The 14,389-nt window shown below is 45.8% G+C and overlaps 1 protein-coding gene across 3 annotated transcripts; it reads left to right on the forward strand.

Annotated features, from left to right (window-relative positions):
- Positions 1 to 3,131: 3,131 nt before the first annotated feature.
- Positions 3,132 to 5,593, forward strand: LOC127781289 (uncharacterized protein Os08g0218700/LOC_Os08g12160-like). Of its 3 annotated transcripts, none has more exons than XM_052308228.1 (3): positions 3,132 to 4,702; positions 4,957 to 5,237; positions 5,381 to 5,593. In XM_052308228.1, the coding sequence occupies exon 1, from the start codon at positions 3,192 to 3,194 to the stop codon at positions 3,864 to 3,866; it is 675 nt and encodes a 224-aa protein (XP_052164188.1). In that variant the 5' UTR covers positions 3,132 to 3,191; the 3' UTR covers positions 3,867 to 4,702; positions 4,957 to 5,237; positions 5,381 to 5,593. The 3 variants fall into 3 exon arrangements, with proteins under 3 accessions (XP_052164188.1, XP_052164187.1, XP_052164186.1); XM_052308227.1 differs by having other exon boundaries at positions 5,502 to 5,593; XM_052308226.1 differs by having other exon boundaries at positions 4,957 to 5,593.
- The last annotated feature ends 8,796 nt before the right edge of the window (positions 5,594 to 14,389 follow it).

A 14,389-nucleotide genomic window follows, 5' to 3' on the forward strand; every position in this document is an offset into this window, starting at 1 on the left:
CAGTGGTTGGAAAGAAAGTAAAATGTATTAAAATGAGATTTTTCTTCCCATCCCCCTATTACATGGCCCATGAGACTATTTATAGCCTCATTACGGGTTCTTACTACTAGGGTTTAGGTTATACAGGGAAATTTACATAGTTGCCCTTATGAACGGGACATTTACATGGGTATACAGTGTAATTGAGATACATGGGCCTCTAATGGGCCGATTGGCGAACGCTGGCCTAGTGGCCCCGGGCTTGATCGGCTGAGACGGCCTCTTGGGCCTCCTTGAGGCTGGACTTGCTATGGCGAAGTCATCCGCCTTCGCCATACCTTCTCCACCATATAGTCTTCGCCCAAAATGCCTTCAACCTTATGGGATACCAACGCGATTCTCCGCCCTTCGCCATCTTTGTTTCATAGTCTTCGCCATGGGGGCTTCGCACCGACACACTCGACGTCTTGGGCTTGAACCCTCCATCGGTTGCATGGTTTCGGCAGGTCCAGTCGAAGGGCCCCATGCTATACCGCCATCAAGGACGATTTCTCAATTCCTTCTTGATTTCTTCTTCATCTCCGATCCCTGGATTACCAAATTTGGTCGTTAACAATAACCCCTTTAACAATGCAGCATAGCTAAGCCAGAACTCAGCTATGCCCTCCCGATGCATCGCAAAGTTACCCCGGGTTGCCGAGTTTCTTATGACAACCTTGTCATAACCCTCCAACTGAAGTAGGATATAGAGGTGTATCCAACCCCAGGAAATTGTATGTAGAAATACAAACTGCAGGGAAGACGCTCGTACTGAGCTATCACCATTAGCGGCCTGCTACTCTCCCGACGAATATACCCCCAAATAATGATAAGTGATAACCTAAACCCATGCTTAAGTTACTACTTATTACTCTACAGCCTTGCAATCGATGCAGAGCATCTGAGTCCCCGGGCCATAGCTCTCAGCCTATCCAGAGCAGACTTATGACCCGGTAATCAGACATTATACCAGCATCAGTGCAAATCACAAAAGGTTTAACTACTAAGATTATACTGATTATAAATAAACTAAGAATGGTACTCATATTCTATGATTGGAATAAAGTACCGAACTTGTATAAAGAAGAAATATTATATTAATAAAAAGGAAGTCTTACAAAAGAAGAAAGGAAAAGCTAAGAACTTTGCCGAACTTCCTGAAGCTTCCGCAACTCGGAACTACTCTAATTCTATTCCACTGGTACTATACTAATTCTAACTTTGGAGAAATGGAGCTTCAATCCTTGCTTGAGTGTGTGTTGAAAGTGAAGGAGGTGAGGTCCTTTTATAGCTCAAAATGACGGTTGTAGAGCATGGGAATTGTCGGAAATGCCCCGCAACCGCCATCAGGAGTTCATCCGGAGCGTCCAAGCCAAAGGGGAGAGCCAACGGCTGAGATCAGGGTTCGGCCGAACCCTAGACTGGCCCAACAGGCCTGGTTTCTGGCTTGCTGCTTCCTCCTCGGCCTCCCTTATCTCTTAGCCAAAATGCGGCTGGATTGGACTCAACAAGGGGTTGGCCAACCACCTATGGGCTCTTCTGGCCCCCAGCTTCCTCCAGGAGACTTCCAAGTGGGCCCCCAAATCCGTGACATACATTCTAGGCCCATTTGTGATTGTTAAATTGGACTTTTGGGCCTTCTCATGCAATTGCAGATCACCGACAGACTTTCGACTGATTGATCGATATATTTCCACCTCCTTCTCTTCATTTATGAATGCTTCTCCTCCATACATGTTATTAGCATAGCATATAGTGGAAGTAATTATTTTATTTGGGAATTATGCATTGCAAGCATAGGTAGTCTTCATATACTGGATAATATTGACGGTCGAAACTGGTCGACAACGACCGCTTGTTCTTGTACATAAGCGAGGTTGACACCGGCCTCAACATCATCGACGTCTTCGCCAAGCTAATCCAACAGAAGTTCAACGACACCATGAACAGGAGGGACCTACTCCTCCAAAGCGACAAGATGACAAGTTGCGGAGGCCTTCTGGCGGGGAATCGTGGATGGCGGGGTCGACAACATGGTCGCCGCGGAAACGATGAGGACTCCGCGGTGTAGTGGCGGCCTTTTACCTCACACGCAGCGGGGGTACACACGCGAGGAGTAGTAGCATGATTGCGGGGTGTTGGCCGTGGAGCCCTCGCGGCAGAGCGGTGTAGCAGTGAGGACGGGGCAGCGGGGCACACGTGCGTGGCCTATGACCTTACGCGCAGCAGGGGCGCGTGATAACTGAGAGGAGCGTCGGAAGAAGACCGAAAGAAGGGAGAAACATAAGCACAAAATTATTATTTTATGTGGTTCTCTCTCATCAATTGGGTTGATATTATATTGGCAGGGCCAGAAAGTTTTACAATATAGAACGGAGGGAATAAACAATATTGATAGATGGAAAATAAATTGGTAAAATTAGTAGATGGGAAAAAAAGTAGCACTAAGTTGATAGGTTGGGTATAAAATATCGTCGCGGGATCACAAAATATATGTCTTACATTTGGGACAAATTTAAAGGGCAAAATCATTTATATTATGGGACGGAGAGAGTAGTTATATAGCTGAATTTGGCTTCTGGCCTGTGGTGCAGTTGCTTCCAAAATAATAATTCTCTCCGTCTAACTATATATTTGGAGCTTTTTTTTTTGATATTAACAATGAGTTTGTGACTAAAGAGTTATTATTGAATGAGATGAGTAGTTATGTGAGAAAATTAAACGAGCAGTAGTAGTTGTGATTGGTTAAGATAAATAAATTGTTGTAGATATTCTTATATTATATTAAATAAATTTTAAACTATATATCATTATATTTCTAGACCTAATGATTAACCAAGGAAAAAATGCAAGGATTTGACAAAAATATAGACGCCAATGCTTGGCGGCTAAGTGAATGGACATGAAACAAAAAGCGAGCAGGCTGTCTATATATGGACAATTAGTTGCATTAATATAGTAGTTTATAATTGCAAGCATGGCACTACATCACAACACCAAAAAGACATGCCGTGATTCTAGAACAGCCATTGAATAAATTAGAAAGAAAGGTTGTGGTTAATTTGTTAACGACCAATCGAGCCTACTAGTATAAATTGTACCTCGTTGTTATGAAGTAATTCATCCTGTAGTAGCGAAACAAGCAGAGAGATAGAGAGAGAGAGTATACAGAAATGAGCAGGTTGAGCTCGAGCATGGCCACCGTCCTCGTGGTGTTGATGGTCGTCAGCACCCGCGGCTTATCCCCACCATGTGCGGCCGCAGCGAAGGAGGAGAAGCCAGTGGTGGTGCTGCCACCAGCGGCGGCGCCAGGGGAGGCGCCCTCCGCGGAGGCGGCAGCGTTCGTCCGCTCCTGCTGCGAAACCGCCCTGCCGGCCGAGCGCGACGCCTCCAGCTTTTGCTACGACGAGCTGCTCCCCTACGCTGACTCCTTCGGAGGCAACCAGGTGAAGGTCACCGAGGTGGCCGCCACCATCCTGAGCAACAACCTCTCGGCCTACCTCGACGAGTTGCGCAAGGTCCAGGATGGGGCCGGCAAGGGGGACCAGAACCTGATGGCCTGCGTCGATGGCTTTACCGATGCCACCAACGTGAACATCACCAAGGAGGCGCTGGACAGCCTCGGCCGTCTTGCCGCCGCCGGAGATGGCAAGCGCAGCAAGGAGGATCTGGAGAATGTGCAGAAGTGGATCAAAGGGGTGGACAAACACTACGTCGGAGGGAACGCGGCTGGGTCCGATTGCGAGACAGGTTACCTGTACACTTATAACGATGATCTCCCCGCCCAGGAAACCCTTGGAAATTGTCTCTACACTGCCAGCTCCCTCATCAATCACATAAAGCTTTAATAATCCAGCTATATATATAGCCTTCCATACATGCTCTCTAGCTACCTACTACTAAGTGGAAGTACATTATTTTATTTATTATACTTGTTGTTAATTCCCATGATCGATTAGTGGTGTTGTCCACGATTTTTGGTAACATTTTTTTTCTTAATTTTCCATTTCATATATTCCCAACTCTCAATTCTACATTATATATCATTTTTTCATTCAACTTCATCCATACCAATATAAAAAGCACCAGTTCATCAAACACCTCTCTCTCGTGACCCTTAGATCTATTCATGCAACTATTTATATTAAAAGTTCAACCCTAGATTCCCACGTCGGTAAACAGCGGTTAGTGAAAGTCAGTGAAAATAAAAAGAAAAGAATCCACCGCCGCCGAAAAAGAAAAAAAAAAAAGAAAACCTATCCTCCTGCGATGCGCCGCCCGCCGCTCGTCTCCTGCGCGCCCGCCGGCGCCACTCCGCTCGCGCGGCTGCGCCCGCCGCCGCCGCTCTCCGGAGCCGTTCCGCCGCCGCCGCTCCGCTCGGGCGCGGCTGCGCCCGCCGCCGGCGCCTCTCGCGCGCGGCTGCGCTCGCCGCCGCCTCCTCCCACCGGAGCCGCTCGCCGGAGCCGCTCCGCTCGCGCGCGGCTGCACGCCAGATGGCGCCGCCTCCCGCTGGAGCCGCTCGCCCTACCCCGCCGCCTCGGATCCGTGTGTCGCCGCCGTCTCTGTTGCTCGACTCCACTGGGAGCAGGGTGCCGCCGTCATCGCCGAGGGAGCGGGCCGCTCGGAGCCGCGGGACGCACCGCCGCCGCCGCTGTGGGTCGCCGCCTTCTCCGCCGCTCGCCGGGTCTGCTCTCTCCCTCCTCGCTCGTTGGCAGATATGTTCCAGATAAGTGGTTTTCTGAAGCATTTAATATGCTACGTCTGTAGAAGCCCCAAATCATGAATACTTAGGAGAATGGAGATAAAGGCTGAACTTGCTATCCCTTTTACTAGCCAAAACCAGTCTGGTTAAGAGGAAATCCTTAACAGTACAAACTGAATCCTTCCTCTAAACCAGGTTATTTCAGTTTCTGACTTACATGTTCTATTCTATTTCAGTTGGTGACTTGAACGTTGGTAGAACCCTGCACAAATAGGAGGCGGCATCTTAATACAATGAAAAATGATGGGAACTCCACAACAGATTTGTCAATACAATCAGGTTTTTTCGTTTATGCCAACGCACTAAGGTGCAGCCGGAAAGGAGCATCCGATGCAGTGGGGGATCGTGGTGACGATCCTGGTGGTCAGCGACGACAATCGATGCCATTATTATTGCCTGCTACTAAGACAAAAATTGGTGACCTGCTGATTGATGTTTCTAACTTTCCCTCGATCAGGTATCAGCTTCATTCATTCATGGATAAAAAATCCAATAGATTGTTCTCCGGACTACAAAAATTTACAGAAAAATGCTCAGTGCATTTCCTGAAAACTTATGCCATAGATCACTACGTACTTATGCTAAACGATGTATTTTCAGACTGGTTAGAGTCTTGGAGCTGTTTATTTCCTTCATTTCAGGCTTCTTGCTGGTTCAGAGCCATGTAAAGATCGAGTTGCTTGATAAAATGTTCCAGTGCTTGATTTTTTATTATTTTCAGCTTGGCCATATTGTTTTCTAAGCTTTGCGAGTAGCTCAAATGAAGGCCATGGTGATCTGCTTGAGCAACATGGCAATAGTGGCTGGTACAAGGTATATGTCTATATTGGTACTGTTGCCTTATTGCCTACGGAGAGGGGTTGATGATAGTGAAATTTATACATTGATCAGTTTTGTGTTTCTCCCGGACGGGTTATGGCAGATAGATAGAAAAGATGATGGTGAAAATTGGTACAAAAGCTACATGCCTACATGTTCGATGAAATACTTCGGTATCCCCGCTGTCCTAACAAGAAATTTTGAGCAGCCATTATCGTAAATATGGTCTGTACTCAATTTTTTGTGCACTGCTGCAGCCACAAGATAGATGCACATAGATAAGTTGCTCAATGAAATGTGCCATTGGCCCTGTAAAAAATTGAGGTTAGAATTCTATAGGAACCTGAATTCAATGTTATATGTGATTTTTTTTTCATGTACATTGTGTTTTGCTTGATCAATTTTATTCTAGAAGCATAGCTCAATTTAACATGTGAAATGTATAAATGCTTCAAACATCTTTTGACTAAGATAATTTTGTCAGGTGAAATATGGAAGTGCTTTAACCTGTCAAGATTATAACCTAAAAGGCTGAAAGTAATATTTTTTCCCCTAGGAGCAATGTTGTTCATGCTCATTTTGAGATTATATCAATTATGTGGATTGTAGACCATGTATTTCTTTACACTAAATTTTTTTCATAGGAACAAGCCATTAGTGGTGATAACTGATATGTTGTGTGCTAAGCATATTTGGTTAACTGGATGTGTGTGACTAACGAAATAATGTTTATTATTTTCGAACAGAGCCAAAATGTTATGAATATCATATCTTTTATGTCATTAACAATGGAACGAATTATGAACTAATAATGGTATATTTATGTTCATGAAACATTCAATTAATGCTTTTATATGAAAGACGGAGTGAATATAAGAGCATTGGATGTGAAAAGCACAGCTTATTGCCAAGAGATGACAGAATATAAGTCTACGAAGAAATAGGAAAGATGCACATGGAAAGAATTACTCCATGTGATGCTTGCGCAACCAATATATTCAACCCCTCAGTCAATTAGGTTGCATTATACTAACTAGGTAACGAATGGCCAGATTTTGTCCACGCGTGGGAAAGAACGGCTTTGATCACGTGGACTCAATTAGAAATACGAAAATAACGAGGGGTTTTGTGCAAAATTTGATGACGTGGATTGGGTGGGCTTGCGGTGACTCTAGCACCTTTAAGATATATAGTATTACATGGTGGTAAACACGCAATAGCACCTTAATACTGTAGTAGTGATAATGAAGGTTAACCTTTCAATAATGAACTGGTTCCCCACTTATTATTCAATGATTCATCAATATGTGAAAATGTTGGACAGTGAATGGAAATGGAAACAAAGATACTTCTACAAATTATTCTATTTTGATGGAAGTGCAAAAAGAACTCAATATTTATTTTATGTTTCTATTTTGAAATTGTGATGGAAACGACACATTCTAATTTTTACATTAATATTTTAGATGGAAACAAACAACATATATTAGATGGATCTTAAGATTCTAATTTGACACAATTGATAAATTCAGCTTGAAAAGATCATAAATGGTGAAAAATGTGCCTTGCACGTGCACGCTCACTGGTACATATAATTCCTCAGTTCTTTTTTATACATAGGCCTGACGCTAAATTTTTTTGGGGATACACACCACTGTCGATCATATCGTGCATACTTCTGTATTTCAATTAATTAATTTTGATACTTGCTTCCCACACATTGATCGCATGCACGCCACATTTGTAACACTGTTATCAAATTTTGGAAATAAATTTTGTCAGAGAAAGAACTCCTCCACCAGGGAACCGTGAGGCCCCCCTTTGTGAGTTCAGCCGGGGGCAGCAGGTGAGATTCGAGGGCTTGGTGAGCGAATTGTGTGATCTTGAGGGGGTTCCATCCCCCAAAGACGATGAGACAAAAGGGGTTTATACAGGTTCGGGCTGCTGAGAAGTGTAATACCCTACTCCTGTGCTTGATTGATTGAGTGTAGAACACAAGTGTTTGGGGTTGCGAGACCCAAGCGCCAGTTCGCTCGGAAGTCCCCCCTCCACCACTAGGCCTGGACCTCCTTTTATACCTCAAGGGGTTATCACATGGGCCCAACAACCTAACCTAGCTCCGGTGGGGAAGTATTATAATCTTTGCATTAAATGCATGTCTTGTCTCTTGACTTGGGAAGCCAAGCGCACGTCGTCTTGATGATGGGGCCTGTCAAATCTTGCCGCCTGACACGGGGGTGCCCCTGTCAGTCACCATTTAATGGGTGAAGACTTCTGGGCTCCTATTACACCGGGAAACGGGAGCCTTGCTTTGACCAAAGCGGGAGGACCGACTCCGGCTGGGATAAGAGGATGAGAACCTCTCACCATCATTATTTGATGGGATATGTCGGGCTGCACGTCGCCTGACACATGCGATGGTGCGCCTGACATCCTGGGTCCTATCAGTCATTCGACCGGTCACAGACCGGTTGAGTGCACTGCACACTGCATTAAATGCGGCGTGGCGCAACCGCTCGGGTCGCCATAAATGCGGGTAGGTGGGCACCTGGAGGCGGACACCTAACCCACCGTACGTGGTGACCTAGAGAGGGGGTCGGCGGAGCCCGACCCCTAGTCACGGGAGGGGGCGGCCGCCGCCCGACCTCGGGCCCGATCCCCCCTCGGGGGGAGCTACGTGGCGCCTGGGGCGGCCTTCTCCCTCTAGTCTCGGCCAGGGAGTGGCCGCCGCCCTACCTCGGGCCCGACCCCCCTCGAGGGAGGGCCACGTGGCATTGGGGGGCAGCCTCCTCCCTCTAAACCTAATACCCCTAGGCCCATATCACTGACAGTAGCCCCCGGCGTTAGCCCTGACCAAAACCTTCCCTAGGTGGTCAGGGTTGACGCCACTCTCCTAGTCTGATGATATGTGGGTTCGATCTCTTCTTCTTTCTTTGCTGGCACTAAGGCCCATGCGCCTTTTTCGCCCCAGCCTGAGGGCAACTCGCTAGCCCGTACCTTAGGCTGTGAACTTATTTTCTATATATATTCAGCAAACGTTGTTAGATTCTCTCGGGCCCGTGACGTTACGCCGCGTACCTCGCTTGCCCCTACTTTTTGTTAACCTCTGTTCGTGTTCTACTTCATCTATTCAACCGATTATTTTCGCGTGAGTGTGAGGACTGAACTTTCCATAGCCAGCAATCTTCACCCGCGATCAAGCTAAGCTGGGCGCTGTAGCCAGCCGACAGGGCCAAAGCCAACCGCTACGGAAGAGCTAGCACAGGGGGCCGCGGGAGTCGACGGTACCCAAAGCTCGATGCAGGGCTAGGATAGAGCTAGGAATCGTAGCCACCACACTTTTAGCAAAAAATCGTTTCGATGGATAAAGCGAATACAAACTTTTTGTTACCAAGGGAGGCAAGCCAGCGCGCGACACGTGGGTACCGCGGGACCGCGAGGAAGAGATGAGAGATAAATATAAGCAATAATAATTCTATGCAAACGATTATCTTCGCACGAGTGCGAGGACTAAATTTTCCATAGCCAACAATCTTCACCCACGATCAAGCCAAGCTGGGCGCTGTGGCCAGCCGCTACGGAAGAGCCAGCACAGGGGGCCCCAGACGTGGACAGCACCCAGAGCTCGTCGCAGGCCTAAGATGGAGCTAGAAATCGTAGCCCCCCACACTTATAGCAAAGAATCGCTTGTATGAATGAAGCAAACACAAACCTTGCTTGCATGTCGCAACCTTTCAAACCGTTAGCTCGAAGAGGGCCTCCCACCATGGGTTCCTAACCATTTGGGAAGCCTGTGACCACTTAGCAAACGCTGCGACCACTTAGCAAATGAGGTCAGGTTCCCACGAGCCTGCGTCCCCACACTACACATTTTGTTCGCTCTTTCCTTTCGGTGACCTCCTTCCAATCTCTTTTGCTCCCACATGGACGATTACTTCCGCACGAGTGTGAGAGCCGAAAAACTCCAGAGCCAGCAATCCCCGTCCACAGTTGAGCCGGGCCAGGCACCATGGCCAGCCGGTGAGACCAAAGCCAGCTGCTACGAAAGAGCCAGCACAGGGGGTCCCTGGCTTTGACGGCACCCAGGGCTCAACTTAAGGCTAGGATAAGGCTAGAAAACTTAGCCCCCACACTTAGCGATGAATCATTCATGTAGATTGGAGAGGGGTTGGGCTCTTACCACCGAGGGAGCAAACAAATGCGCAACACGCGAGCGTCGCAGGGCCATGAGAATAGAATGGGGGGAAATCTGTAACATACCGAAAATTAACCATTTTCTAATTCTGCATCATGCTGAGTCTTATGTTCTTAATAAACTTCCTAAACCTAGGAAAATATAATTAGAGGGACCTTCTAAAACTAATTTGCATAAAATCTCTTTCTGGTATTTAACTTCTTTTGTGGTTTTCATTTTAAATACATGTGGTTGAATTGAGGTATTTCTTGATTTGGTTTAAAACCTTCCTTTGACTAAAATTCTTTTATTCAAATTTAGTTTGAAAACCCTTTTTACTTTTATGAATTATGGTCCAATAAACCTTCCCATATTCCTCTAGAACCTAAACCAAAGCAATTCCAATTTTATTGGAATTTAATTCTCGACCCATCCTTTGATTCCAAACCTATTCGTAATCCTTACTTTTGATCTAGCCGCCAATTTAATTCCTGTAGCTTGATTTTCTTCTCGGCACAAGAATAATATTATTACAAATATTGTGAATAATTGCTCTTGTGCTAAGAACATAGATTTTATCCTTGTCATCTAAATTTCTTTTTAGCCTCAAACAATTCTTTGCAACCCATGCCATATATTTTGAGGCTAAAAATTCTATTTATCTTCCTCCATTTATTTCCCTCCCACATTCCTAATAATAGGTTCAATTTTAGGAATCATAGTATCCATGCTAATATATATATTTCTTTCTCATTTGAGTGCATCAAATAAATTCTATTATATGCCACCTCTAAGATATTGCACTCAAATAAACTAAAAAAATATCTCTTTCAGAAATTATATCCAAATATAAATTCTTTTCATCCTTTCCCATTCAAATTCCCTTCAAATACAATTCAAATTCTATTAGAAATTCACAAACAATTCTTTTGGGCCGAAATTCCCTCCTCAGCCCACCTTCCTTCTCAGCTCAACCAACACAAGTCCATATTGCCTCCCTCCTTCCTCGTCCTGTGGGCGTGTATGTCGCCCACAGTGCCGCTGCCAGGCGCCAAATGTCACATCCTGATTTTCGTCTTAGGATTTATAAATTATTTAATAAATTATTATTAGAATTTATATTAAATGTTCATTAATTTACAAGTGAAGTTAAATGTGGGAAATAAAATTTCCTAAATATAAAGCATGGATGGGTTTAACTTTTATTAAATTCTCCATGGTTAATTATACTCTCTGGAATATTCTCGGATTTTTCGGAGCTCAATTCCTAATTTTAACCATACAAAGAACATTTCAGTAATTATCCACATATTAAATTAATCATTAAATGGTCTGATTATAATTTTGTTAAGTACTTTGAGTGTTCAAGTATGTTCATGATTTTTCTTGAAACTATTTGAGCATTGGAAGTATTTTTAACAATTCAAAGATAATTTCAGTGATTATTTTAATTGGAAAAAGTTTTTAAATCCTCTCCTAAACCGTTGGGCTGATTTCAGCCCAACATGTCTCTCCCTCGCGCGCGTGCTGTGCAGCCCAAGTCGGCCCAGCCGAGTTCCTCCTCTTTCTTTCTTTGCTTTGTTTTCAGCCAGCCCAAGACGAAAAGTCTAATACGCATCCCTCTCGCTACAGTGCGTCTTCAAGCTCCAGCAAGCCGTCCAGAGGCCGTGTTCTTCCCGAGAGCCGCCGTCTCCTCCATCAAATCCGGTGAATCCGTTGCTTCCCTTCCCAAATTGATTGCAAAAACGAATTCCTCTCTATCTCCTCTATCTTATCCCCAATAAACCCCCATCAAATTCGTTATCTATCCGAGGAATTTTGGCCGTTTTTATCCGGGTGAACTCGGGATAAATCCTAACTTCCTTCACCAAATCCATCCGTTCCCGAGCCGATCTCCTCCACCTTTGCCTATAAATAGCATCCCCTCGGCCTCCTCTTCGATTTCCCCCTGTTTCCCGAAGTTTTCCCTAACCCTAGCAGCCTCCCCACGCTCGCCTTCACTCTCCAACTCCGGCCGCCATCTCCAGCCGCCTTTTCCCGTCGCGCCGGCCGTTCCCGATCAGTGCCGCCACTTCCCTCCGCTCCGCGAGGTTGATCTTCACCCCGGCCACTGGTTTCCCTCCGCCAAATCCTGCCGGAAGCCGCTGTCACCGTGAAGGCCGAGTTCGCCGTCCCGGTTTGATCTCCGGCCGATCCTCCTCGCTGTTGCGGTCGTCGCTGGTTCACCCCGAGGCCGTTGTCGGCATCGCAGCACCGAGAAGAAGCCCGTCCACCCATACGTTGCCGCTGCTCGTCGCAGGAAAGCCACCGCCGTCGTCGTCCTGACTTTGCCGCCGTTCGGAGCTCGTTGCCGGTCGTTGTTCGTCGTCGTCCGTCGTTGTTCTTTGCACCGGTGAGTTCGCGTCGTCGTCCTCTTCGCGTTGGAGTCCTCGGAAGACCCGGCCGAGTCCTCTAGCTCCGGCGACCTCATGGTTCAGAGCCTCTCGCAGGTGATGACGTCATCGATGATGTCATAAAGCCCTTTTCCCTTCTAAAAATAAATGTTAAAATCAGTTTAATCTTGTAAAATTCATAACTAATTCATATGAAGTCGGAATAAGGCCGTTCAAGTCTCTAAATTTATCTAAAATCATGATCTACATGTTTGTTTACTTTTTATGTACTGTTTATTTGGTTTTTATTAGTTTTTTTTTCCATTTTGCGTGTTAGCTTACCGTTTCCGTCGTTGCGAAGATTCGTGAGTGCGTCGGAAGTGTTCAAGAAAATTAATTGAAGACTGATTATTGTAAGGCAAGTCACACAGATCTTAAACACAATCCTTTGAGCATGTTGATCCTATATTTAAATTCTCTATTTATTTCAACTGTGCATTTATTTTCGAATGTCACCAGGTGGTGTGAACCTATTCCTTTGTTATGGCCAATTTGCATTGAATACCCTATTCTTTGATACCTTGGGTAATAAATTGATTTGCTTGAACCTTATATATTGGTTTGGTTCAGCTAAATGCTATATATATATAATTGCTTAGCCATGCTTAGAAACATTATCACATAATTGGGATAACTAATGTTACACTATCACTTATGATTATATTTAATGGTAGCTCATGATGGTTAATCGTGTTATGATAATTAATTGATAATTAAAACTTGACAATGGTGGGTTGTGAGCACATGGTTTTGAAGGTTGTGCTCATGACAATTAAGGACCGGTTCGCGAGCTACTGTTGTGAGACATTAACCGTACCAACCACAAGCCAGCGTGGGCAACGGCTTTACCTTTTGTATAGCATGGTTCATTACGGGGTGCCAGACTGAGAAGCGGCGAGAAGTCCGTGGGGGTCGCTGGGGAGTCCATGCCTCTGGTTATATTTATAGATGGGGTGATTATGATCCAGGTATGGTGCACTGTGATGAGTTGTGTTATGCAGGGGGTATTGTCACAGCCTCTATTCGGGTACTTTCCAGTATCGCGACGCATGGTAGACATGATGTTGAGACTGTGTCTTGTGGGTACAGTGGTACACCTCTGGCTAGAGTAAAACTATTCGAATAGCCGTGCCCGCGGTCATGGGCGGGTTGAGCAATGTTTTTCGTGATTAGTCTCACACCTCTCACAATAATTATTGATGCTATCTTAGCTCCTGGCTTGGAGTTAGATCTGTACAGCCGGGTATGGTTGTTCAGGATGGTTGGGCATGTGCAGCATTGGGGTGCTGTGCAGTGTTGGTTAAAATTGATGATTAATTACTCTACTGTTTTACTTCTAAATCTTTGCTAAATGCTGCTTTCGCAAATGAACCCTATATTATGCCATCCTTTGGTATCCTTGTCCACTTGCATATTTGCTGTGTGGCTTGTTGAGTATGTCATATGCTCATTCTTGCAATAATCAATCAACCTCAGTTGAAGAAAAAGGATCCAGAAGGAGAAAACGTTTGGCTTATATCCCAGTTGAGTTGCCTGTGGGAGTGGAGCTGAAGCCATCGCTAGACCGTTATTCCGCGTTTGGCTTATATCCCAGTTGAGTTGCCTGTGGGAGTGGAGCTGAAGCCATCGCTAGACCGTTATTCCGCTGCTGTTTTTCTTTTCTTTTGTAAGTATGTAACGTTATTATTATGACGGATTTGTATATTAAATTGTCAGTTTGTTTATCTCGGCTGATTCCTGTACGAGGGTTTTCTGGACGTGACATCCAACCAGAGACGCCGTCGCCCGCATCTTTATGCCGCCGCCGCTATACCGCCGTCGACGCCAAGGAATTGCTGCCCGACGTCAGCCGCACCTCATCTCGCCGACGTCAGCCGCCGAGCCGAACCGCCATCACCAGCCAATCAGCGATCAAAGCCGACGCCGTGTACTTCTTCTCCACGCCGTCGTCGCCGTGTCCCCTTCATCCTCCCCCTCCAAACCGACCTTCGACAACCGCCTATCGTCCCCTATAAATAGCCAGCGAGGTCTCCTTCTCTCTCCACACACATGAGCCGAGTTCCTCGAGCTCTCTCTCTCCTGTTATGGCGACCACCGCCGGCCATCGATCGATCTCCATCCCTAGAGCATCCTAAATCAAATCCATTCGCCACCAGCCTCCCCGTACACCGAAGAACCCATTTT

The sequence above is a fragment of the Oryza glaberrima genome, chromosome 8 (genome assembly GCF_000147395.1).
Source record: "Oryza glaberrima chromosome 8, OglaRS2, whole genome shotgun sequence".
NCBI lineage: Eukaryota > Viridiplantae > Streptophyta > Magnoliopsida > Poales > Poaceae > Oryza > Oryza glaberrima.

Coding starts and splice junctions, on each gene's coding strand:
- LOC127781289 (XM_052308226.1), top strand. CDS start 3,192: ATGAGCAGGTTGAGCTCGAGCATGGCCACCGTCCTCGTGGTGTTGATG.